Source organism: Oncorhynchus kisutch, linkage group LG13 (assembly GCF_002021735.2).
Source record: "Oncorhynchus kisutch isolate 150728-3 linkage group LG13, Okis_V2, whole genome shotgun sequence".
NCBI lineage: Eukaryota > Metazoa > Chordata > Actinopteri > Salmoniformes > Salmonidae > Oncorhynchus > Oncorhynchus kisutch.
In genome coordinates this window covers 56,426,105-56,450,348 of record NC_034186.2, presented here as the reverse complement: position 1 = coordinate 56,450,348, position 24,244 = coordinate 56,426,105, and the positions used below count along the sequence as shown (strand labels likewise).

At 41.5% G+C, this 24,244-nt stretch overlaps 2 protein-coding genes across 3 annotated transcripts; one reads left to right on the top strand and one right to left on the bottom strand.

The window, feature by feature from the left end:
• Positions 1-67: 67 nt before the first annotated feature.
• LOC109901486 (c-Myc-binding protein-like) lies at positions 68-4,152 on the bottom strand. Of its 2 annotated transcripts, none has more exons than XM_020497483.2 (5): positions 4,029-4,152; positions 1,098-1,170; positions 955-1,003; positions 508-637; positions 68-395 (listed from the first exon to the last, which is right to left on the bottom strand). In XM_020497483.2, the coding sequence occupies exons 1-5, from the start codon at positions 4,041-4,043 to the stop codon at positions 351-353; spliced, it is 312 nt and encodes a 103-aa protein (XP_020353072.1). In that variant the 5' UTR covers positions 4,044-4,152; the 3' UTR covers positions 68-350. The 2 variants fall into 2 exon arrangements, with proteins under 2 accessions (XP_020353072.1, XP_031642460.1); XM_031786600.1 differs by lacking the exon at positions 4,029-4,152 and adding an exon at positions 3,095-3,169.
• On the top strand, positions 3,614-23,938 carry rragca (Ras-related GTP binding Ca). Its single transcript, XM_020498252.2, has 7 exons — positions 3,614-5,781; positions 7,836-8,039; positions 11,573-11,772; positions 15,424-15,538; positions 20,169-20,311; positions 20,564-20,712; positions 21,106-23,938. The coding sequence occupies exons 1-7, from the start codon at positions 5,599-5,601 to the stop codon at positions 21,255-21,257; spliced, it is 1,146 nt and encodes a 381-aa protein (XP_020353841.1). The 5' UTR covers positions 3,614-5,598; the 3' UTR covers positions 21,258-23,938.
• The last annotated feature ends 306 nt before the right edge of the window (positions 23,939-24,244 follow it).

Here is a 24,244-nt window from a genome sequence, read left to right as displayed (position 1 = left end):
TGATATCATGAGGTAAGATTTCTCTATTGTAACAAATATGTGAACGTGATTAAAAAGGAAAACACCATTTCGTTAATGTTTGTTTACTAGATACAAAGCATTGGTGTACAGTAGGTTAAGTACACTGAAAGCAGAAAAAGGGGGTTTGCTTTTATGAGGGGGAGATAGTCAAAGGACAAAAGCTATTATTTTTCAATATATCAAATATACAAATTAAGTTAAATACTTAAACCTAGTAGAAAGAAAAGAACAGAGGTGAATAAAATCCCTTGCCTCCAGTTGTTGGTTTCGACTTGCCATAGAAATCTTGAGTTTCTAACAGAATTACTTCAATAAAGCCGAGGCACATCCTAGTCGGCAGCTCCATCCTCTTGTGTAGGCTCATAGCGTTGAAGCTAAGGAAGTGTGTAAAAACAGAGCTTCTATTATTTTGTTAGTTTTGAAAAGTTCAAGCCTACCATGTACAGATCATCACACTCAATGAAAAATAATCATAGGCAGGCCTACCCTGTTCTTGAGTCCTTTGTTCTCCTCGGCCAGCAGCTCACACCTCTGCCTCATGTCTCTTAGGTCCTGCTGGAGTGCCTCAGTGTCTGCAGACTCCTGGCCAGCCACACCCAAGTGTTGCTTGAGGAAACTGGATCTTATTAAAGAAATGAGTGTGCTGAGGGAGGAATTCAACTCATTCTCAACCTTATTGTCATTGAAAATGAGTAATTTTTTATATTTTAGAAAAGCATCCCATCATGAGCTGTGACAGTCAACACTTGTTCTGTCATCTGTGTGAGCACGCCGGGTTGCTATACCACTAAAGGCAACAGAAATGTCAGACTCTGAATGTGAGGAGGGGCCTCAGTGGAGTTCCATCACCTTCCAAAAACATAGCTATACATAGTCTACATTATGTAGGAAATATTCATTACAAAAACAGAGCAAACATTTTTAAAAGGATACTCAAGCGCATTGTTGGGTTTCTCCGTCTCTTCATACAATGCCAACAGCACTGTAATAAGGAAAGGCACAAGCTGTTTTCGTAATTTGCGTAGGTCAAATAAAATTAACAATTAAAGTTAATGAAATATTCGAAATAAACACACCACTGGTGAGGCTGTCAAGGACGCCAGCCTTCTCCAGGTATCTTTGAAACTGCTCTCGTTTGGACTCTGAAGCCTGTAGACACATTGGCATTGAGACAAATGATACTTGATTACCTGATTAACAACAAGACGGTCTATATGGAGGAGGTGAGGGCCCTCGGAGTGTGGTGTCAGGAAAATAACTCACTCAATGTCAACAAAACAAAGGAGATGATCGTGGACTACAGGAAACAGCAGAGGGAGCACACCCCTATCCACATCAACGGGACATTAGTTGAGGAAGGTGGAAAGTTAAGTTCCTCTGCGTACACATTACTGACAAACTGAAATGGTCCACCCACACAGACAGCGTGGTGAAGAAGGCGCAACAGTGCCTCTTCAACCTCAGGAGGCTGAAGAAATTTGGCTTGTCATCTAAAACACTCACAAACTTCTACAGATGCACAATCGAGAGCATCCTGTTGGCCTGTATCACTGCCTGGTACGGCAAATGCACCGCCCTCAACCGCAAGGCTCCCCAGAGGGTAGTGCAGTCTGCACAACGCATCACCGGGGGCAGTGGTTAGAGCATTGGACTAGTAACCAGAAGGTTGCGAGTTCAAACCCCCGAGCTGACAAGGTACAAATCTGTCGTTCTGCCCCTGAACAGGCAGTTAACCCACTGTTCCTAGGCCGTCATTGAAAATAAGAATTTGTTCTTAACTGACTTGCCTGGTTAAATAAAGGTTAAAAAATATATATATAAAAAAAAAACTACCTGCCCTCCAGGACACCTACACCACCCGATGTCACAGGAAGGCCAAAAAGATCATCAATGACAACAACCACATGAGCCACTGCCTGTTCACCCCGCTATTATCCAGAAGGCGAGGCCAGTACAGGTGCATCAAAGCTGGGACCAAGAGACTGAAAAACTGCTTCTATCTCAAGGTCATCTGACTGTTAAACAGCCACCACTAACATGGAGAGGCTGCTGCCAACATACAGACTCAAATCTCTGGCCACTTAAATAAATGGACTTAATAAAAGGTGTCACTAGTCACTTTAAATAACACCACTTTAATAATGTTCACATATCCTACATTACTAATCTCATATGTATATACTGTATTCTATACCATCTACAGCATCTTGCCTATGCTGCACACCATCACTCATCCATATATTTATATGTACATATTCTACTCATCCCTTTACATTTGTGTGTATAAGGTACTTGTTGTGAATTTGTTAGTTTACTTGTTAGATATTACTGCATCGTCAGAACTAGAAGCACAATCATTTCGCTACACTCACATTAACATCTGCTTACCATGTGTATGTGACCCCAAAAAAATGTGATTTGATTTTTTACTTCCAATTTATTCAGGGTTCAGTAATTAGCTAGTTCATCCATGATGCTGCTAGATGTTTGCTGGCACCATTTTGCCCAAGAAAGGGAAGGAACAAGACCCTGTGCATTCATACCTCCCTTGATGTAATCACTGTTAATAAAACATGATTGAACAGATGAACTCAAGGGCTTCACCACATAGCTTTCACCTGCCCAGTAATTTCTAATCAATGACTCCACCAAATAACCTAATTCAAGCTTAAATGGGACTAGTGTGATTGCTATAAATATTATAGCCTTCCTTACTGTGTACTGAAGAAAAAAAAAACATCCAAACTGAGTATTGTACCTCGGTAATAAACTATCTAGCTACAGGTTAAGTTAGCCAGCCAGTAATGGACTAAACTCCATGGTGAAGTTTGTTGCTTTGTGGTAATCTAGCTCAGACTACATCGATTCGCCCAAGGTCAATACTTTAAATTATAAAACGTGTACTCATGTTAGCGTGGCTTTGTTTGCTTTAAATCCATACTTTTCAATATACGTTCATTCAAATACAACAACCGAGTGTTTGCTCATTGCTCTATGATGGTGACTCATCGCAAATGCGCATGTGCTAATTGAATCTCAACAAGGAAACAGTCCGTGGTGGTATCAATATTACCCCAAAGGCAGTACAATATGAAGATAAGCTAAACACTGCTCCGTCAATTGAAATCTCCATCACACTGTAGGCGACTTCATGGTGACGTTAGCGCATGCGTAGAAATACGTTGTCGGGTCGAACGTTCGTCTCACGCTGAACTGCGCATGTGCAGCCCATCAACCCAAAGGCAGTCCTTTGATATAAAGTTGTTTTTGACGAAAATTAAAACGTGCCAGTTTGTGACTTTCACGAAATTGGACTAATAACATGTTCAACTACTTACGATATTGGCTCGAATCTAGCTTGTGCCTTTAGATTTCAAGAAAATTAACTACGGAAAACATTTTCACTCATCTCATTTACATCCCAAACTTTTTTTAATTTTTAAAAATCTTAATTAAAAAAATAAAATAATTTCAAATCAATACATAAAGCACATGAGGGAACACAAGCATACATAGATTACAAACAATAGACTTTTACATCCCAAACCCCGACCTGCCTGGTTTGGTCTGTTTCGCAAGCTTTTTTGGAAGTCTCGCGATGTTGTGACTCTGGGTTTGGAAACTGACTTGACTGTACCTGTGGTATTTGATTACCGTTTATTGAAAAAGTATCATTTTAGCACACAAAGAAAGTCACGCAACTACAGAGGACAAACATAGGTACAAGGTGGGCGTTTCATATTTATTTATTTTTTAAGTATTGACCTTGAGAGAATCGGTGTAAGTTGAGGCTACATTCCACAAAGCCTGGTCTCCGCTCCAATCAGTTGGTGAAATTCATCAGAAAATTCCTTCACGGTGGATTGGAGTTTAAATCCGCTAAATTAGCACACTAACGCGTGGGAAAACTTTAAACTCTCCTGGTTGTTTTACAATGCCATTGTTGTATTTTACACACTACATCGTTACTCACGCCAATGTAAAACATTATTATGCAGTCCACTTACTCTGTAGTGTGCCATTATGAAGTTAACGTTAAACTTTTACTGCTAACTGAGGTTCTTACGACTCTCACTGCCTGCAAACAGACAGGTTTCCCTGTTAGCCTTGACGTCAACACAAGCGCGCTCGGGCTCAGAGCATGCGCAGTGTAGTTTATTGAAATACTTTCTGTACTGTCTTTTTCTGCCCTCTGCTGGTGATTTTGTAGGCTTCACAGACAGTTCTCACTTTTTATTTGATTAAGTTCACCTTTATTTAACCAGGTAGGCTAGTTGAGAACAAGTTCTCATTTGCAGCTGCGACCTGGCCAAGATAAAGCAAAGCAGTTCGACACATACAACAACACAGAGTTACACATGGAATAAACAAACATACAATCAATAATACAGTAGAAACATCTATTAACAGCATGTGCAAATGAAGTAGGATGAGAGAGGTAAAGGCAATAAATAGGCCATGGTGGCGAAGTAATTACAATATAGCAATTAAACACTGGAATGGTAGGGTGTGCAGAAGATGAATGTGCAAGTAGAGATACTGGGGTGCAAAGGAGCAAGATAAATAAATAAATACAGTATGGGGATGAGGTAGTTGGAAGGGCTGTTTACAGATGCAGTGATCTGTGAGCTGCTCTGCCAGCTGGTGCTTAAAGCTAGTGAGGGAGGTAAGAGTCTCCATCTTCAGAGATATTTGCAGTTCGTTCCAGTCATTGGCAGCAGAGAACTGGAAGGAGAGGCACACCTGTGCAGCCAAAGTAATAATTGGCTTTGGGGGTGACCAGTGAGATATACCTGCTGGAGCGCGTGCTACTTTATATTTTGATTGAATGTGGATTCATTCCACAGATGGAAAACAATACTGGAAATACTGGAATAACATTGATTGTACAATTTTACTATGATTCAAAGAGATACATCCATCGTGAATTGAACCCCCCCAGTCAAAACAAAATAAATCAGTCAAACTATAACTTTCCAGCCAAAATAACTCCAGGTGAAAGGTCACAAAACAAACCTGTGCACTAGCAGAGATACTGTATATAATGACGAGATGCTCTTGTCTCCGCACTAACTGGCGCGAAGGCAGACGGTCTGCTTATCTGTCTAATTTTTGATCGTGTTTAAATTAAGTTCGGTCTGCTTATATCACTGTATTCCCGCGGGGACATATTTTGACGGGAATTGACCCTCTCGCTTCGTTTCTTCCTCTCTGGCACTAGTCTACTTGGTCAGCTGACTGCAAAACATCTGACAAGGGTAGGACCAGTCTCGACAGATTGACACCCTGGTTATCCAATTATTATTCGCATCCTATGTACATCATCCAATTAGATTCGGAGGTGGTTCAAGAGCAGGGTTTTCGGCGAAAGGGAAACATAGGGGACCCGAAGATCTAAAGGATAAGGGAGAATATTACAACACACTCTGGATTTGCAAGTAACATTGGCATAATTGATGCATTTAAACTGTATTTTACGTTTTATGGGCGGTGTGGAAGGATCTGTCGGTAAAAGCAGGACTGCGTAAAACTAATAGGGTGAGGGGGGATTGGGGAAGCGAGAGTTGTTGGGTCAAAATGTCGATTCAGTACGAAGTGGAACCGTTGGCAGACAGCTACGGGGTTGCGGACTCGTTCCCCAAAGATTTTGGATATGGAGAAGAGGAGGCCGACATCGAGGATAGCCCAACTCCATCTGACAGCAAACCTAGAATTCTGTTAATGGGTTTGCGAAGAAGTGGCAAGTCGTCAATACAGAAGGTAGGAAGCGATGTCGGCGGACATGATTAATCTGTCTTTACATAACGCCTTATTTGAGTTCAATCAGCAACTATAGCTATCATCACCAGTTATTGTGATAGCTTGCTAACATTGCCACAACTTCTAAACATTCCTGAGGTTAATATAGTAACATGCATCCATTCTGAACGCCAGTCTTTACTTCTATGTGAAAGACCAGATGTCATCCTGGTCTGAATAGCAAGTTACTGCTACATGACATGCAAGCAAACACTTCAGCATAGCTAGCATCTACAGAGATGGTCTGGTTTAAAACCTCCGTGGTGTTGCATTCTTTCTTCTAGGCAGTGGTGTAAAGTACTTAAGTAAAATTAATTTGTTTCTAAAGTATTTTTTTTGTGGTATCTGTACTTTACTATTTATATTCTGGAGAACTTTTACCTTACTACATTCCTAAAGAAAATAATTAATTTTTACTCCATACATTTTCCCTGACACCCAGAAGTACTCGTTACATTTTGCATGGCTAGCATGACAGGAAAATGGTCCAATTAAAGGTACTTATCAAGAGAACATCCTTGGTCATCCCTATTGCCTCTGATCTGGCGGACTCACTAAACGCACATGCTTCATTTGTAAATGTTGTCTGAGTGTTGGCGTGTGCTCCTGGCTATCCGTAAATAAAAATTTAAAAAATGGTGCGGTCTGGTTTGTTTAATATAGGGGATTTTGAAATGATGTATACTTTTACTTTCAATACTTACGTATATTTGAGCAATTACATTTACTTTTGATACTTAAGTATATTTAAAACCAAATACTTTCAGACTTTTACTCAAGTACTATTTTACTGGGTGACTTTCACTTCTAACGTTACTTGAGTCATTTTATCGTTACAATATCTTTTACTTTTACTCAAGTATGACAATTGGGTACTTTTTCCACCACTGTTTCTAGGGAGGTTCAGCCAACTATTTCAATTGATGTTAGCCAGTGAGCTGGCTAGTTGGTTCAGCTAACGAGTGCAAACAACATACAATTAATTCAACCGTATGTAAAATAAACGTTTGCTAGGTTACTTGTTGATCATTTATCAGGTGAAAACATGTTTCCTGCTCGGCACTCGTGCGCGGTGTGATCACTTGTATGGATTGGGCACGTGACTGTCTGCCTGTCTAAAATCTCTTTGGCGTTCCAGATCTTGTGAGACACTCGCAATCAGCATTATATTGCTAAACAACCTCACTCATGACAGCAGAGCTACAGCCACACATTTTACAAGTCATATTATCACTTTTATGGTTCAATAACTATGCTCTTTCCAGGGAAATGCAATTAATTCTAGATGCACCAAATAACTTCACTCATTAGAATAAACATTTTCCATCCCTGTTTGCTAGTTTTAGATGTAGTTGTTTTGTAGCAGACTTTTTTGCATTCTTGTTAAGATGTTGGGGGCAATGCCTTCACCCATTTGATACAAGGAGGAAGAAATCATGTAACCTGAAATTAATCTGAAGGTATTTCTGCTTCAGTAGTAGAAGATGCAAGACTTACAACACTTTCTGGTACTTTTTCCTACTTTTTAGCCAGTAGTTCTGAAAGTAACCCACATGTGGTGGCAAATTGAGGTAAAACAGTAATTCTGCTCATATTATGCATGTATGAACTACACATTGACACATCCAGGCGAGAGGTTTAAAAAATAAAATTATTCTAGTCTCAAAGTACCAGAGCGTGTTTTTCTAAGGGCGCCAAAGTATTTAGTTACATGATTTATTTGTGTTTTTCTCATATATTTTCATTCATAGGCTATGGTTGTGCAGAGCTACACTGTTGTTGAAGGCCCATCTAAACCCATGACCCTAAATACTGAGCCGCAGAGTACGTTCTTCCCTTAAGCCTCTTGCTAGTTCCAAAACATGTGATTTGGCTTTTTCCTCTGGTAGTAGTGACCCCAGTTACTATTACAAACTCTCAAAATGGAGTGTCTCTCTTTGGTCTTTTGAGAAGGAAGCAGTAGGTCTAGGTGTTGTCATTTTGTCTTTACAGCACTGTCTAATTTCCTGTTTCAGGTGGTATTCCACAAAATGTCTCCTAACGAGACGTTGTTCCTGGAGAGCACCAACAAGATCTACAAGGACGACATCTCCAGTAGCTCATTTGTCAACTTCCAGATCTGGGACTTCCCGGGTCAAGTGGACTTCTTCGACCCCACCTTTGACTACGAGATGATCTTCAGAGGCACGGGTGCTTTGATATTCGTCATTGACGCACAGGTGAAAATGTGTATTAAAAAATCAATGGTTGACTGACTTACTGACATGTTGAACACCATAATTGATAAATTATGAAATAGAAATATAATTACTAGAAAGGGGAAAAAGCCCTTCAGACCACAGCATTTTAACAGAATACTCATGTCATGGGTAATGTCTGAACCTGTTCTATGGTCTTTAAATGAAATGTATTCAAACTGACTAAACTGTATAGTTTATACATGTAATTTGTGTTTATAGAGAAGTGGATGATATAAGTGTGGGCTAGACTACTTCTACTCTGCAGCACAGGATAAGCTTCTGATGTTGAAATGTTGAATGACCCAACACTTCAAAGACAATTGATTGTCACAGATGTTTTCTGAAGACAGTGCACATTGTTATCCTAACTGCTGGAACAAAGTGATCTTAACCATGATCTAAATCAAAGCTAATTTAATCAGGGAGGCCATTTATCATTTATCTCAATTTAATGATCACATTGAAAGGAGTTACCAGTGTCACTACATCTTCTATTTTTCTGGTTTGTGTTTAGTAGAGCAGGCAAAGAAAAATGCTTTCAAACATTTTTCAATGGAATACGAAATTGAGCGTTTCTCATCGGACGTGTCCAGGTAGTCCCCCCCCCCCCCCCCCCCCTGTTTCACTCAATTTTCTTCCGTTTGGTGCCTAATGAACTAGGGGTGTGAACGTTAAAACATTTAAAGGAAATTGGCATCCTTAACGTTAACACGGAACCCAAATCGGCTGCGTCTGTGCGCTATCGTGCATACATTTATTTTGTCCCCCTACACCAATCGCGATCACGACACGCAGGTTAAAATATCAAAACAAACTCTGAACCAATGTCATTAATTTGGGGACAGGTCAAAAAGCATTAAACATGTATGGCAATTTAGCTAGTTAGCTTGCACATGCTAGCTAATTTGTCCTATTTAGCTAGCTTGCTGTTGCTAGTTAATTTGTCCTGGGATATAAACATTGAGTTGTTATTTTACCTGATATGCACAAGGTCCTCTACTCCGACAATTAATCCACACACAGAACGGCCAACCGACTTGTTTCTAGTCATCTCTCCTCCTTCCAGCCCTTTTCATCTTTGAACTTATATGGTGATCGGCATCTACACTTTCATAGTATTACCACGACCACCGGCAAAACAGTTCGTCTTACAATCACCCACTTGGGTATAACCAATGAGGAGATGGCACATGGGTACCTGCTTCTATAAACCAATGAGGAGATGGGAGAGGCAGGCCTTTCAGCGCGATCTCTGTCAGAAATAGAAATGAGTTCTATTTTAGCCCTTGGCATCGCAGACGCTCGTTGGCGCAATAATTGAATAACATGGATTTCAAAATGCATTTTGCGACGTGTCTGGTCAGCATGTAAGAAAAATCCCTAACCGAAAATCGGTGTATTTATTTATTTTTTACTTAGATGAACAAAGTAACAGCATAGTAGGGCAGTTTAGGTCAACCCTAGGAGGGTTGAAACGCGAGGATCAACTTCTCTGCTGTTTTGGTGCCCTTGCTACCTCGCTGTGAACAGCGTGAAGTGAACCCGTGCGTATACTGTGTGTGACTGTGAGAGCGAACTGTTGCATCTGGCTCAATATCATAGCCTTTTCATTGATGATAGGCCCTGCTTTACTGAAGTTGTGAGACATTGCAAGCTAAGAAATTGTGAGGTACAGCATTCCATTGTGAGATACAGTTCTGTGCACAGTTCTACCTGTTTGTCTGGTGGCCGACCTGCCTATATTGTGCCCTTCTCTCCGTCCCTCGCTATCACGCAAGTGTTTGTAGCTGAATCGAATCTTGACACTCAGAAATGGGAGTCGACGTGGAAGGAATCAAGGAATAAATAAATTTGGTGTCAACTATCCACCACTACGTCATCATAGTAACAGTTCGTAAAAAAGGGAAGGGACAACAATGAAGTCCTGTATGGCAACACTTTGAGAAGGAAATGCAAACTTTGCATGGTGGAATTGAGGTACAGTTGACTTTTAATTTTTTTTTTATTGCATTAATGGATTTTTTTGTTTTGCCGTTTAAACATTAAGAAAAATTGTCCATTTGTCACATTCCTATAACCCGCAACAGGACACCGTGTCCACATTGCTGGTGTTTTCGCACAACCTTAATGATAAGGTTGTTAATCCAGGAATTGGTCTTAACCTTTTTATTTTTTTATTTTTTGTGAACAAATGTTTAATTTTGTCATTTATAAGGTTGGTAGCAATGTGAAAATTGTTGCGCAAGTCTGTTGCAGTTCTTGTCAACTACAAAACCCACAATGCAATACTCTCTCTGGGCAAGCTGGCTGGCTAGCTAGCAAACATAGCTACACACAATAATACCAAAGTCAATATCAGCATGTGAAGTAGCCAGCTGTAAAATTGCCTAAAACGGCACTATCAATTTAGGCGTCTCTCACAGAGTTTGCCTCTCCCCAAAGTGAGTACAGAGTACGTTGCTATAGCAATAACGGCCCTTTCCCACATTTCCAACAGACACACAGGGCACATTGCAATATAGTACTTGAAGGAGAAACTGAGTTGAATAAATTTGGTTCACTGTTTAGATTGAGAACATCTAAGGGGAAAAAAAACAGTATATACTTTGTCATGATGATTTTTAAATGGATGTATGTGTTCTAGACAAGTATGCCCATACCATCTATTGGCTGATTTGGAGATCTGGAGTGCAGGTAGGCCTAATTGTTATAAAAGCGTAATGAAGTGTCATATTGTGTTATCCCATATCTCCAGTGACGAGAACCATGTAGCTATGACGTGTTCCTACAAGATTTCCTGATTTCAGACGGACCACTTAGAAGTTAAATCATGAGGGAAATTTTTATTTTACCCACTGATAGAACCTAGGCTATTACCAAATTGTCAGGAGTTTCATGATTTTTCTTTCTGTGGGTGGATTATCCCGTTACTGTTGTCAATTATCTGTGCGGTATAACTAGGTTGTAACCACTTAACGTGTCCTAGGTGTTGTATGTCCAACAAACCTACTGTATCCTTTTGCCAGTTTATTAAGACTTTTCCAGCTGAGTTAAATTTAGGATGTGTTTGTACAAGCCACTGTACTGAGGCAGAGTGGCACTCCATATCTCACTAGCGTTCAGTATCTCTCAGTGCAGATGCAGAATTCGCAGGGAAATAAATTGACAAGCTTGCTCTCAACACATCCAATGTTGTCACTCACTTTTGCAGTGGGACTCTGAGATTTCGCAATCTGTAGTATTATGATGGTTATGTTGAAATCTTCGATTTGCTTTAATCTAAAAAGTAGCTTAATTCTCCAGGAATTCTGGCAAACTCTCCCCACCACAGGGATTGTGTCAAGTAGGATATATGAGCGTAGGGGATTGTGTTATGCATGTTGGATAGTATGGACGTGGAAATGTGCATGCAGGCAGCAAGATGCATGTAGTCTACTTTTTAGGCACACTTGTACACTACTTTGTTTTAAGCCACTTGTTCTGTGTTCTTCTTTGATCTTCTTTCTGCCCAGGATGACTATGTGGAGGCGTTGGGCAGACTCCACCTCACCGTGTCGCGGGCCTACAGGGTCAACCCTGAGATTAACTTTGAGGTGTTCATCCACAAAGTGGACGGCCTCTCCGACGACCACAAGATCGAGACCCAGAGGGACATCCACCAGAGAGCCAACGACGACCTGGCAGACGCCAGCTTAGAGAAGCTTCACCTCAGGTAGATCCGCAGACACTCACCCTCAAAGGGATAGTTCAGAAAATCTAACCGTCCCTTTAATCCTCCCCTTTTGAGTTTACAGTATGCCAAGTGAAAAGCATTGAAAGCCTACAGAAAGAGCAGCTACACTAAACTAATTCGCCTTCTCAGCTTATTACCTTGCTATTGTTGGTTAGTATTCTATTGTAGGCCTAATTCTCTTATTTTTTTTCTACTGTTCAACCCAGCAATGACCTCATGGGAGTTCAGGTGATGTGCATTTGACTAAAATGTTAGCAGTTTTAGCATTGGTCAGCCATCTTTTTTTCACAACATAAGCTAGTCATCTGTGCATCCAAGTCATTCCTTGTGGCCTCTTGTCACTTTGATTATTTTCTATATATCATGATTGGTTTTGGAATATGGCTGAAATCTGAGTGAATCAGATCACACTTGTGATTCCACTGATGTTGATACAGTGAAAATAGATCCAGGTAGTTTTGTGTTAGTGTTAGCCTAGCTGTTAAAGCTCTCTCACTCTGCATAAGGAATGTTGGCTTGTAAGATTGGTTTCCCAGAAATTACTTGCCTTACACAACACATGGATGAAAATATTTGCCGCGATGTGGGGCAAAACACGTCCCTTGTTTTGGTCCAACATTTGACTGTGAGTGGGGCAGTAACATATTAATGAAAAGCACACTTGTCAGTGTGTGGTCCTGGATCATAGGGTTTGCTTGTATACTTCCAGCCCATGGTTGTCATACTCTGAGCATTACTGTCAGATTCCACCCCGGCCTCTTAATGAACAAACACCACAGCGAGTGTTCATGGTGCAAACTGTCTTTGTTAAAGGATCAGAAGGATTACATGTCGCCTATATATCATGTACCGTTACGCTTATACTGCCTTCAATGTTTGACATTTTCTCTTCTGAAATTGAAACCATAGCCTCAAATTTGAATTCTGCTGAAATGGTTGTTTTCGATGGGGGATATCATCACATGCCCTGATGATAATTTCCCAGATATTGGCCTAGGCCCTTTATACATTAATGATACTGAGCCTAGCGAGTAGTTTTATGAAAAGACAAACAGGTTCAAACACGCTCTGCAGCTTTCCAGTACTAGGTTTTTCAATCGGGCTGTGCGCTTTTCCTTTCTTGAGATGTAGGCCTATTTTATGAAAGGTGAGATTGCTGTTGGTGCACGCCAGACAGTTGGATCAATGGTGGATTTATAGTGAAGCTGGGAGGAGGGATGTCATGTTGAGTTGAGTTGTTGTGTTCTGTTCTGTTCTCTGCACTGCAAAGACATCTCTGTGCGAAGTCTTTGGATCTGTTGGTTAGAACTGCGGTCTCAAGTTTCCCAATTTTCAATTTGGGACAATGAAGTTACAATCACTACTGTTTTTATAGAATTCTTTAAAATGTTACGCTACCTTAATGCTTTTGTAATACGTTGCTAATATTTTCAATTCTGCAGTTGGACTGTCCCAAAATGTAGCATCATGGTCATTATTAAGTGATGGCTTATCTTTGTGTGTTTTTAAAGCTGAGAAATGCTTTCTGTTTCTCATGTTCCCTACTGTTTTGTGATATGATCCAGTCTCACTTTGTGTGTTTACTTGAATTACAGCGCACAAGGAACTAAGTCATCAACTCAGTCCTAACCTGTGCAAGCCTATAGCTACAGTGAGGGGGGAAAGTATTTGATCCCCTGCTGATTTTGTACATTTGCCCACTGACAAAGAAATGATCTGTCTATAATTTTAATGGTAGGTGTCTTTGAATAGTGAGAGACAGAAAAGCGCATGTCAAAAATGTTATACATTTATTTGCATTTTAATGAAGGAAATAAGTATTTAACCCCCTCTCAATTAGAAAGATTTCTGGCTCCCAGGTGTCTTTTATACAGTTAAGGAGCTGTGATTGGGCCTCCCGGTTGGCGCAGTGTTTAAGGGCACGGCACTGCACTGCAGCGCTAGCTGTGCCACCAGAGACTCTGGTGGCTCTGTCGCAACCGGCCGCGACCGGGAGGTCTGTGGGGCGACGCACAATTGGCCTAGCGTCGTCCGGGTTAGGGAGGGTTTGGCCGGTAGGGATATCCTTGTCTCAGCACAGTGTTTCCTCCGACACATTGGAGCGGCTGGCTTCCGGGTTGGATGCACGCTGTGTTAAGAAGCAGTGCGGCTTGGTTGGGTTGTATTTCGGAGGACGCATGGCTTTCGACCTTCGTCTCTCCTGAGCGAGCCCGTACGGGAGTTGTAGTGATGAGACAAGATACCACGAAAATTGTTATATTTTTAAACACACTCTTAAAGTGAGTGCTCCTAATCTGTTTGTTACCTGTATAAAAGACACCTGTCCACAGAAGCAATCAATTAATCAGATTCCAAACTCTCCACCATGGCCAAGACCAAAGAGCTCTCCAAGCATGTCAGGGACAAGATTGTAGACTTACACAAGGCTGGAATGGGCTACAAGACCATCGCCAAGCAGCATGGTGAGAAGGTGACAACAGTTGGTGCGATTATTCGCAAATGGAAGAAACACAAAATAATTATCAATCTCCCTCGGCCTGGGGCTCCATTCAAGATCTCACCTCGTGGAGTTGCAATGATCATGAGAACGGTGAGGAATCAGCCCAGAACTACACGGGAGGATCTTGTCAATGATCTCGAGGCAGCCTGGACCATAGTCACCAAGAAAATAATTGGTAACACACTACGCCGTGAATGACTGAAATCCTGCAGCACCCGCAAGGTCCCCCTGCTCAAGAAAGCACATATACATGCCCGTCTGAAGTTTGCCAATGAACATCTGAATGATTCAGATGACAACTGGGTGACAGTGTTGTGGTCAGATGAGACCAAAATGGAGCTCTTTGGCATCAACTCAACTCGCCGTGTTTGGAGGAGGAATGCTGCCTATGACCCCAAGAATACCATCCCCACCGTTAAACATGGATGTGGAAACATTATGCTTTGGGGTTGCTTTTCTGCTAAGGGGACAGGACAACTTCACCGCATCAAAGTGACGATGGATGGGCTCATGTACCGTCAAATCTTGGGTGAGAACCTTCTTCCCTCAGCCAGGGCATTGAAAATAGGTCGTGGATGGGTATTCCAGCATGACAACGACCCAAAACACACGGCCAAGGCAACAAAGGAGTGGCTCAAGAAGAAGCACATTAAGGTCCTGGAGTGGCCTAGCCCGTCTCCAGACCTTAATCCCACAGAAATTCTGTGGAAGGAACTGAAGGTTCGAGTTGCCAAACGTCATCCTCGAAACCTTAATGACTTGGAGAAGATCTGCAAAGAGGAGTGGGACAACATCCCTCCTGAGATGTGTGCAAACCTGGTGGCCAACTACAAGAAACGTCTGACCTCTGTGATTGCCAACAAGGGTTTTGCCACCAAGTACTAAGTCATGTTTTGCAGAGGGGTCAAATACTTATTTCCCTCATTAAAATGCAAACCAATTTATAAAATTTTTCACATCTGTTTTTCTGGATTTTATTGTTGTTATTCTGTCTCTCACTGTTCAAATAAACCTACCATTAAATTGATAGACTGATCATTTCTTTGTCAGTGGGCAAACGTACGAAATCAGCAGGGGATCAAATACTTTTTCCCTCACTGTAACTTCCCATTCTTTTCTATATCTTTCAGTTTCTATTTGACAAGTATCTATGACCACTCAATATTCGAGGCCTTCAGTAAAGTGGTTCAGAAGCTTATCCCACAGCTGCCAACACTGGAAAACCTTCTAAACATCTTTATATCCGTAAGTACCAAATTCCCTCTTGATTTAGTTCTCGCTGTTTGATTTGAATGCTTTTTTGCATTTCTTTCATTTGTTTTATCTAGATTGTGTTAATTCGTGTACACCATAACATTCTTTCAACGGATAATGGAAAGTAATGTTTCTCATTGGACGAGTTCAGCTAGTCCCTCCCTGCTACTTGGCTGTACCTGCACCAAAACTCCAGTATTGTTCATAGCTTGTTCTCTGTCTTCTTTTTAAATAGGGAGACAAATGTTTTCAGCACTTTTATTTCTATGTCTGATCAAAACTTGTTTCCTCATGGCTCCCTCTTGTCCCTCTGCAGCAATATGTGTGGAACATCGAATCACAATAAAATCTCATTGTTGAATAGCAGTACATATAGAATCGTGAGAATTGCAGTACATTTAGAATCGTGAGAATTGCAGTACATTTAGAATCGTGAGAATTGCAGTACATGTTGAATCGTGAGAATTGCATTACATGTAGAATCGTGAGAATTGCAATACATATTGTATCGGCACTAAAGTATTGTGATAATATTGTACCATGAGTAGGGCTGTTGTGGTGATCTTATTACCGCCACACCGGCAGTCATGAGTCCTGACCACAGTCAAATTCCACGTGACCGCTGAGTCACGGTAATCTCCACTTATTCACTGTGGACATGCATTGGTACGTAGTACCCAACTCGCTAATGACCATCAGGTCCTAATGGCCTGGTACTCAGGGCTCTGTTGACCCTCTAACCGCTCTGATATCAATGCAAATGCCATTGAAAATCACATGAAACACTTTTCATCAAAACAGTATCATGCTTTTAGAAAGCACCTCATTGTAATTGATCAATTTTGAAGGAAGAAGTTCAACAACAGGTTGGAACTGAGTGGAAAACATGGTCATTGTAGATGTTGTTCAAAGCCTTAACACAATGATTTGGACAGCGCTTTCTACGGTGACGATTAATTCAAAACACCCATATTAAACGTGAGCCCGACAACCCCGAGATATAAAATGTTTGCCGTTATACAATACATAGCCCGCCGCATATTATGCACTGCAAAAAAACATGAAAAAGAAAAAACGAATTTAAGAACTCTTTGGTACCCAATTGGTTTGGCCTATACTCTGGTAATCACCTTTGAGTGTGGACTGTATTATTATGCATACTGGATGGACTGGTTACCTTATGCTGCGCTCCAAACTAGAGGTCGACCGATGATGATTTTTCAACACCGATACCGATTGCAGGACCAAAAAAGGCGATACTGATTGGAGGACCAAAAAAGCCGATACTGATTGGAGGACCAAAAAAGCCGATACCGAGTAATCGGACGATTTTAAAATAAATAAATATATTTTTATATTTATATATTTATTTATTTGTAATAATGACAATTACAACAATACTGAATGAACACTTACTTTAACTTAATATAATACATCAAATAAAATCAATTTGGACTCAAATAAATAATGAAACCTGTTCAATTTGGTTTAAATAATGCAAAAACAAAGTGTTGGCGAAGAAAGTAAAAGTGCAATATGTGTCATGTAAAAAAGCTAACGTTTCAGTTCCTTGCTCAGAACATGAGAACATATGAAAGCTGGTGGTTCCTGTTAATATGAGTCTTCAATATTCCCAGGTAAGAACTTTTAGGTTGTAGTTATAACAGGACTATATCTCTCTATACGATTTGTATTTCATATGCCTTTGACTATTGGATGTTCTTATAGGCACTTTAGTATTGCCAGTGTAACAGTGTAGCTTCCGTCCCTCTCCTCGCCCCTACCTGGGCTCGAACCAGGAACACATCAACAACAGCCACACTCGAAGCAGCGTTACCCATGCAGAGCAAGGGGAACAACTACTCCAAGTCTCAGAGCGAGTGACGTTTGAAACTCAGTCAGACTGCTCTATCAAATCATAGACTTAATTATAACATAATAACACACAGAAATACGAGTCTTTGGTCATTAAAATGGTCCAATACAGGAAACTATAATTTCCAAATCAAAACGTTTATTCTTTCAGTGAAATACGGAACCGTTCCGTGTGTTATCTAACGGGTGGCATCCCTAAGTCTAAATATTGCTGTTACATTGTACAACCTTCAATGTCATAATTATGTACAATTCTGGCAAATTAACTACGCCCTTTTGTTAGGAATAAATGGACATCACACAGTTCGCAATGAGCCAGGCGGCCCAAACTGCTGCATATACCCTGACTGCTTGCACGGCACGCAAGAGAAATGACACAATTTCCCTAGTTAAAAGAAATTCATGTTAGCAGGCAATATTAACTAAATATGCAGGTTTAAAAATATATGCTTGTGTAATGATTTTAAAGAAAGGCATTGATGTTTATGGTTAGGTACATTGGTGCAACGACGGTGCTATTTTTTGCAAAAATGCGCTTGTTAAATCATCACCCGTTTGTCGAAGTAGGCTGTGATTCTATTGGAAATTAACAAGCACCATATCGATTATATGCAACGCAGGACACGCTAGGTAAACTAGTAATTTCATCAACCATGTGGAGTTAACTAGTGATTATGTTACGATTGATTGTTTTTTATAAGTTTAATTCTAGCTAGCAACTTACCTTGGCTTCTTGCTGCCCTCGCCTAACAGGTAGTCAACCTGCCACGCAGGCTCCTCATGGAGTGCAATGTAAGGCAGGCATTGTAGGCGAACTCTGTAAGCGAACAGCATCGCCTGAACCTATACGTTCCTAATTATCCTATATGGCCCTAATTAATCGGTCGACCTCTACTCCAAACTGCAGTTGAGTCTGGGAGAGAACGTATAGGTTCAGGCGATGCTGTTCGTTGAATGTGTAGGGTGGCTTACAGAGTTCGCCTACAATTTATAGTGCATATTTGTATAGCCTAGTAATGGGGAATTGTTTTTATATTTTCCAAATCAATAGGCTGACACTACCTTAAGGTAGACAGACTGACTGTCAGCTTAATGAAATATGTTTTGAAAACAATTTACTATCGATAATCCCAACAGATTTCACTTGGGTTTCCCAAATTAAGCACTGGGTAGCTGCAGTAACAGGGTTGGAGAGCCCATGGCATACAGAGGCTGCATGCTCCTCAAACAGTGGTTGATGCAGTGTGTAATAACCAGAGTAACCTACCCGGCATAGTTGGATTCTTTTAAAGAACTGGCGGGAAAGCGGCCTCCGTTCGTTATTCCCCTGTTCCTGCCCATTTGATAATGGGGCATCATGCAGCTCATATATGTTTTGATTTCTAAGACATTCTAAGGTTTGTATACATTCACAACTAAAGTTGCCAAATAACTCTGAATCTAGCATATAAGACCTGTTCCAAATGATCACTCTCTTTTACGCTCAACATAGCCACTTCATATGTGTACTCACATTGGAATGGGGAAAAAATATCCTTTCTGTTTTATTCAGCTAAGTTCAATTATATTCTTTTTAGTATTAAATCAAATAATAGCACTGGCCTTCTAAGCATATCTTGTCTGCTAAATGAACAAGTCTACTGCCTATGGCATGGCACATAGCCAGATAACATACAGTAGGCCAACTCACATTCTGTTCTTCTGAAATGCATTTTCTTCATATCGTTATGTTTCTTTAGACCTGCCTAAAATAAATAATGGATTTATTGGGAGGGTCTGTATTAAATTGATTTATTAGACTTTTTAAAATGTAGATGTTCCAAAGGTGCTCATCAGCGGCTTGTATGTGTGCAGGCCTGGAGATGCTAAACGTGTTTCTGTTCATTAACAGTCAATTACCGTGGGACTGGAAGTCTTGTGCATGACAATAACCGTCTGACAAAAATTCATGCACGCCACAGCCCTAACCATGAGGTCCCTGGCAATTCCCAGCCCTAGCAGAAATGGTGTCTGGCGTGTGACTTACATTGTGACGTGTGTCATCGTCAGCCCTGATGACCCTTTCATACACTGCTTTTATGGTTGTCTAATACCAACATAATACCAACCAAAGTCTCTTCGATCCCGGTCAAAATACGTTTTGCGGGCCTCCCGGGTGGCGCAATGGTTAAGGGCGCTGTACTGCAGCGCCAGCTGTGCCATCAGAGACTGGGTTCACGCCCAGGCTCTGTCGTAACTGGCCGCGACCGGGAGGTCCGTGGGGCGACGCACAATTGGCCTAGCGTCGCCTGGTTTAGGGAGGGGTTGGCCGGTAGGGATGTCCTTGTCTCATCGCGCACCAGTGACTCCTGTGGCGGGCCGGGCGCAGTGCGCGCTAACCAAGGTTGCCAGGTGCACAGTGTTTCCTCCGACACATTGGTGCGGCTGGCTTCCGGGTTGGATGCGCGCTGTGTTAAGAAGCAGTGCGGCTTGGTTGGGTTGTGTATCGGAGGACGCATGACTTTCAACCTTCGTCTCTCCCGAGCCCGTACGGGAGTTGTAGTGATGAGACAATATAGTAGCTACTAAAATAATTGGATACCACGAAATTGGGGAGAAAACGGGGTAAAACATTTTTTTTTTTTATAATAAAATTTTAAAAAATACGTTAATGTAAAATAAATAAAATGTATTTGGTGCATGGTGTTTCTGTCCCTCCTCCTTCCCTTCCTCCCCTATAACCCTATTCCCCTCCTTCCATCCTCAGAACTCTGGCATAGAGAAGGCCTTTCTGTTCGACGTGGTCAGTAAGATCTACATCGCCACAGACAGCAGTCCGGTGGACATGCAGTCTTATGAGCTGTGCTGTGACATGATCGACGTGGTTATAGATGTCTCCTGCATCTATGGGTAAGTCCCCTAGAACTGAATTCCTATCAGATATGGTTTACAGCTGTGTGCATGCATGCGTTTGTGGTCATTTTTGTGACAACACTTTACTTCAAGCTGAATGGTATAAAATCATAATTTTACCCCTTGTTATAAGCGTGTTTGAGGCGTCTTATTATAAAGTTTGAAATGTTAGGGCCCTGTATCGAACACACTTTCAATTTGAATGAGTTCCCTTACGTTGACTGTTCTATTTTGTGTGTGTTGATCCAGTCTGAAGGAGGATGGCAGTGGTAGTGCCTACGACAAGGAGTCCATGGCCATCATCAAGCTGAACAACACCACAGTCCTCTACCTGAAAGAGGTCACCAAGTTCCTGGCGTTGGTCTGCATCCTCCGAGAGGAGAGCTTTGAGCGCAAAGGCAAGCCATCCACCCCAGCACTTCCTCATTACTGCATTAAGCAGTCTCTCGATCAAGTGTGACTTCACGCCCACAAGCGCGACTTTCAGGCCGATGCCAATGGAGGAGTGGCACAGTCTTATTTAAGGAAGTGATCATGTCTTGAGTCTCTTGAATTTCAAGCTTCTCAGGCGGTAGCGCGCATATAAGAGGCTAGTTTGTCTTTGCCACTGTAGATGTTCGTCACACAGGGCGTTATTGGTTTATCTTGATAGGGGTTTGTTCATGTCTTATTCTTTGTTTCAACAATACGTGACTTATGGAGTAATCGACTGAGTGATGTTCAAAGTCTCTAAGATCACAAAGTGAAAATATATTCATGCCCTTCTCTCATTGACACGTATCTCTCCCCAGGCTTGATAGACTACAACTTCCACTGTTTCCGGAAGGCCATCCACGAGGTGTTTGAGGTGGGTGTTTCCACACCGTGGACGGGCTCCCAGGCGGCCGGCACGCCCTGCACCAAGGCTGTGACACTCAACGGCACGCCCCGGAGCACTGTCTAAACACAAATAGACAGACGGAGAGAGGATAGGAAAGGATAGAAAAGAAAGATGGGGAGGGATCGTGCGGAAAAGACTAATGGATTGGGGTTTTCAGTAAACCAATCATAACTCTCGCACCCAGATCCTAAAAATCACAGGAAGAGGACTAGAGCTAAAAATTCAAATGAAGAGTCAGGGCTGAACCCGAAGCTCAGAGGGTAAGGAGGACTGCGAGCTTACAAAGCTAGGATGAAAGGGAAACTGAATGCAGAGATACTAGGAACATTCGTACATTTCGTGCGAATGCAAGGCATTGTTTTCCGCTGTTTGGCACTCTTTGCCACGAGTAAAAACGGCTAAATGAAAGTCCAACAGGACTGGTATACGTAAGCAAAAGCGTATGTGTTATTTGGGAACTTTCAGTGAGAGAGGCCTCACGTGCTTCAAGTCCCAAGAGACCTGAGGAAGCTTGGTAATATCGTTGTCTGTTTTAGCTGCTGGTTCATCCATGTGAAGAAGTACTTAAAAAAAAAAAATGTAAACGTTGATGTAATCCTCGATAAGGAGAAGAAACTGCATAGGCTGTAACGGGGATCAGTATAGTTGTGTAACCCTGTGCAGACTTATGGGTTCGAAGTCTCTAAGAAATGCTTGGTGTTTATCCAAAACGCACATGGTAACACTTTCTCAAGGCCTTATTTAGATAGAAAGCTTGCAGCAGGCAAGCTCAATCACTACTCACCCGCCTGTATGCTGCCCAAGACTGTGCTGCTGGTTTCATTCATTCTGAAGAAAACAGGGTTCCTCAGAGTGCAAAAGGGATTGTAGTGTCCACTTTTTCTGCTTCTGTTCTGCGTGTGTGTCTGAAAAAGAGGATAGTTGGGGATTATGGATTCATGACTGCCCCATGTTGATTTGCCAGTGCAGGACCTATGCTCAAAGTTGCTGTAGTGTCATACTGTATAATGCTATACCATGTTGGAAAATTGAGCTAAAGAATAAACCTGTTACCAGTGGTTTGATCAGTGATGCTTCTAGATTCTGAAACAACATTATAGATTCAAACTAGGATTTGTTGCAGTTGGATATCTGATTCATTAGAATATTGCACAGACAAAACATTCTACCTTTTGTCTTCTGGAAATAATCCATTGCATTGGCTTGTTCTCTTGGTTTGGCTATCAAATGATGCATGCAGTACAAGCACATTCTAGATATATCTATCTCCCTTATGCATAAAGTAGTCAGTTTAGCCATATTTTCTGACACTCCATCGTAATACTGCCCCGCATGGATGCTTGCCATAGACCAAATGCTACTAACAGCCAACCAACTATACCAATCTTCAACTAATGTGTGCAACTCATACATTTATGACATCACACGTTCTTTGAGCATGACCCTTCTCTTTACTGAAGCAGGTGGAGTCCGATGCCATTAGGAATGAGCTAATCTGGTCCCAGATCTGTTTGTGCGGTCTTGCCAAGGCGTGACAATGAATAAAAGAGTTGGCGAGATGGCACAAACAGATCACGGACCAGCCTAACTAGGAAAGGTCTCTGATGGGACCTATACATTCCGGTTGTGTGGCACCAATTGACATTATATCATTTAATGATCGTTATGATCATGATAAACAGAATGGTGGCAATGAAACGCCGGTCACCACTTCAAACCCTGCCTTACGTGACTAGTTGTTTCATTCACTCATCCCCCATCGCACAGGGGCGGCAGGTAGCCTAGTGGTTAGAGCGTTGGGCTAGTAACAGAATGGTTGCAAGATCGAATCCCCGAGCTGGCATGGTACAAATCTGTCGTTCTGCCCCTGAACAAGGCAGTTAACCCACTGTTCCTAGGCCGTCATTGAAAATAAGAATTTGTTCTTAATTGACTTGCCAAGTTAAATAAAGGTACAATTAAAAACAGATTTGTTTTTAAATCGCGCCGTCTGGCGCATATAGGACAGCAACAACGGCTTTCCACTTCTGGCACTTTGGAAATCTTCTCCACTGTGCTTTAGCTTTGCTGATGTTGATCAGCATTTCGGTGTCTATTAGGTTTGTCTCAGAGCCTCAAGGAGTTGGGCAATTGCTTGTTTGTCTGAGGTTGGCGTTTAATGCATTAGGCCAACAGATGTGGAGTATTCTTCGCAGACAAGTTGCGTGTAAGGTGAATTGTTTGTTCTGGTCAGTCACTTTCCAGCATTCTGTACCATACAGCACAACACTGGTGGATTTAGAATTTGATCTTTGTGCTGTTATCTATCATCTTGACTTAGAAATCTGTTGGAACTTTAAGAAGGTTTCACTTTAGCTGAGGGTTCTGCTCAAGGACTTTTATCACAGCAATCCACACACAAAAAAACAAACGCAGCATGAAGCCAATATGAAAACCCATTCCAAGCATGTATGCAATAACGTGTCGTCAAGCTAAATTATTCTCAACATAACATTGCTCATTGTATTTCACTGTGGGTAAGGGAGACCAGGTCTAACCATGAAAATGAATCCTGGGGAAAAAAATGACCAAATTGCATTATTCTGCCCTGAATGCAAGGAAGGTTTCTTTTTTTTGCCTGTTTGTTTTGTTCCTTTGATTTTTGCAAATAGTAGACATTTGGAACTATAGTAAATCCACTGTTGTCAGTTCTGCCAAAGGTTTTATCATTCACATGAAATAAACACTTGCACATCAAAAGCAAATGTTTCTGGTTTTACTTGATGTTTTAGTACATTAGTTCTTTGGCAGACTAGGGCACAATGATGCATCATATGAAATCTGGTATCTGGCACAGTATCATAGGCTCGTGCTGGCTTGCCAAATCTGCAGGCTCTTTTGACACCTGGAAATGAACACTAGATGGTGCCAAATGACTGTTCTCATTTCTTCATTGTGTATTGCAATTCAGTTGTTTGCCAAACTACCTGAATAATTTCACTATGCATTTCAGGGATTACTACATTGGCTATGATAGACTCGATGCAAATGTTTTTAACCCTAGCCACAAC

Excerpts from the sequence above, each read along its gene's own strand:
- LOC109901486 (XM_031786600.1), bottom strand. The coding sequence starts at position 3,154 with ATGGAGATTTCAATTGACGGAGCAGTGTTTAGCTTATCTTCATATTGT. Across the intron at positions 638-954 it reads AAACCCAACAATGCGCTTGA|TTTCCTCAAGCAACACTTGG; the intron begins GTATCCTTTTAA and ends AATAAGATCCAG. Across the intron at positions 396-507 it reads ACAAAGGACTCAAGAACAGG|CTTCAACGCTATGAGCCTAC; the intron begins GTAGGCCTGCCT and ends ACACTTCCTTAG.
- rragca (XM_020498252.2), top strand. The coding sequence starts at position 5,599 with ATGTCGATTCAGTACGAAGTGGAACCGTTGGCAGACAGCTACGGGGTT. Across the intron at positions 5,782-7,835 it reads GCAAGTCGTCAATACAGAAG|GTGGTATTCCACAAAATGTC; the intron begins GTAGGAAGCGAT and ends TTCCTGTTTCAG. Across the intron at positions 20,713-21,105 it reads GGAGAGCTTTGAGCGCAAAG|GCTTGATAGACTACAACTTC; the intron begins GCAAGCCATCCA and ends ATCTCTCCCCAG.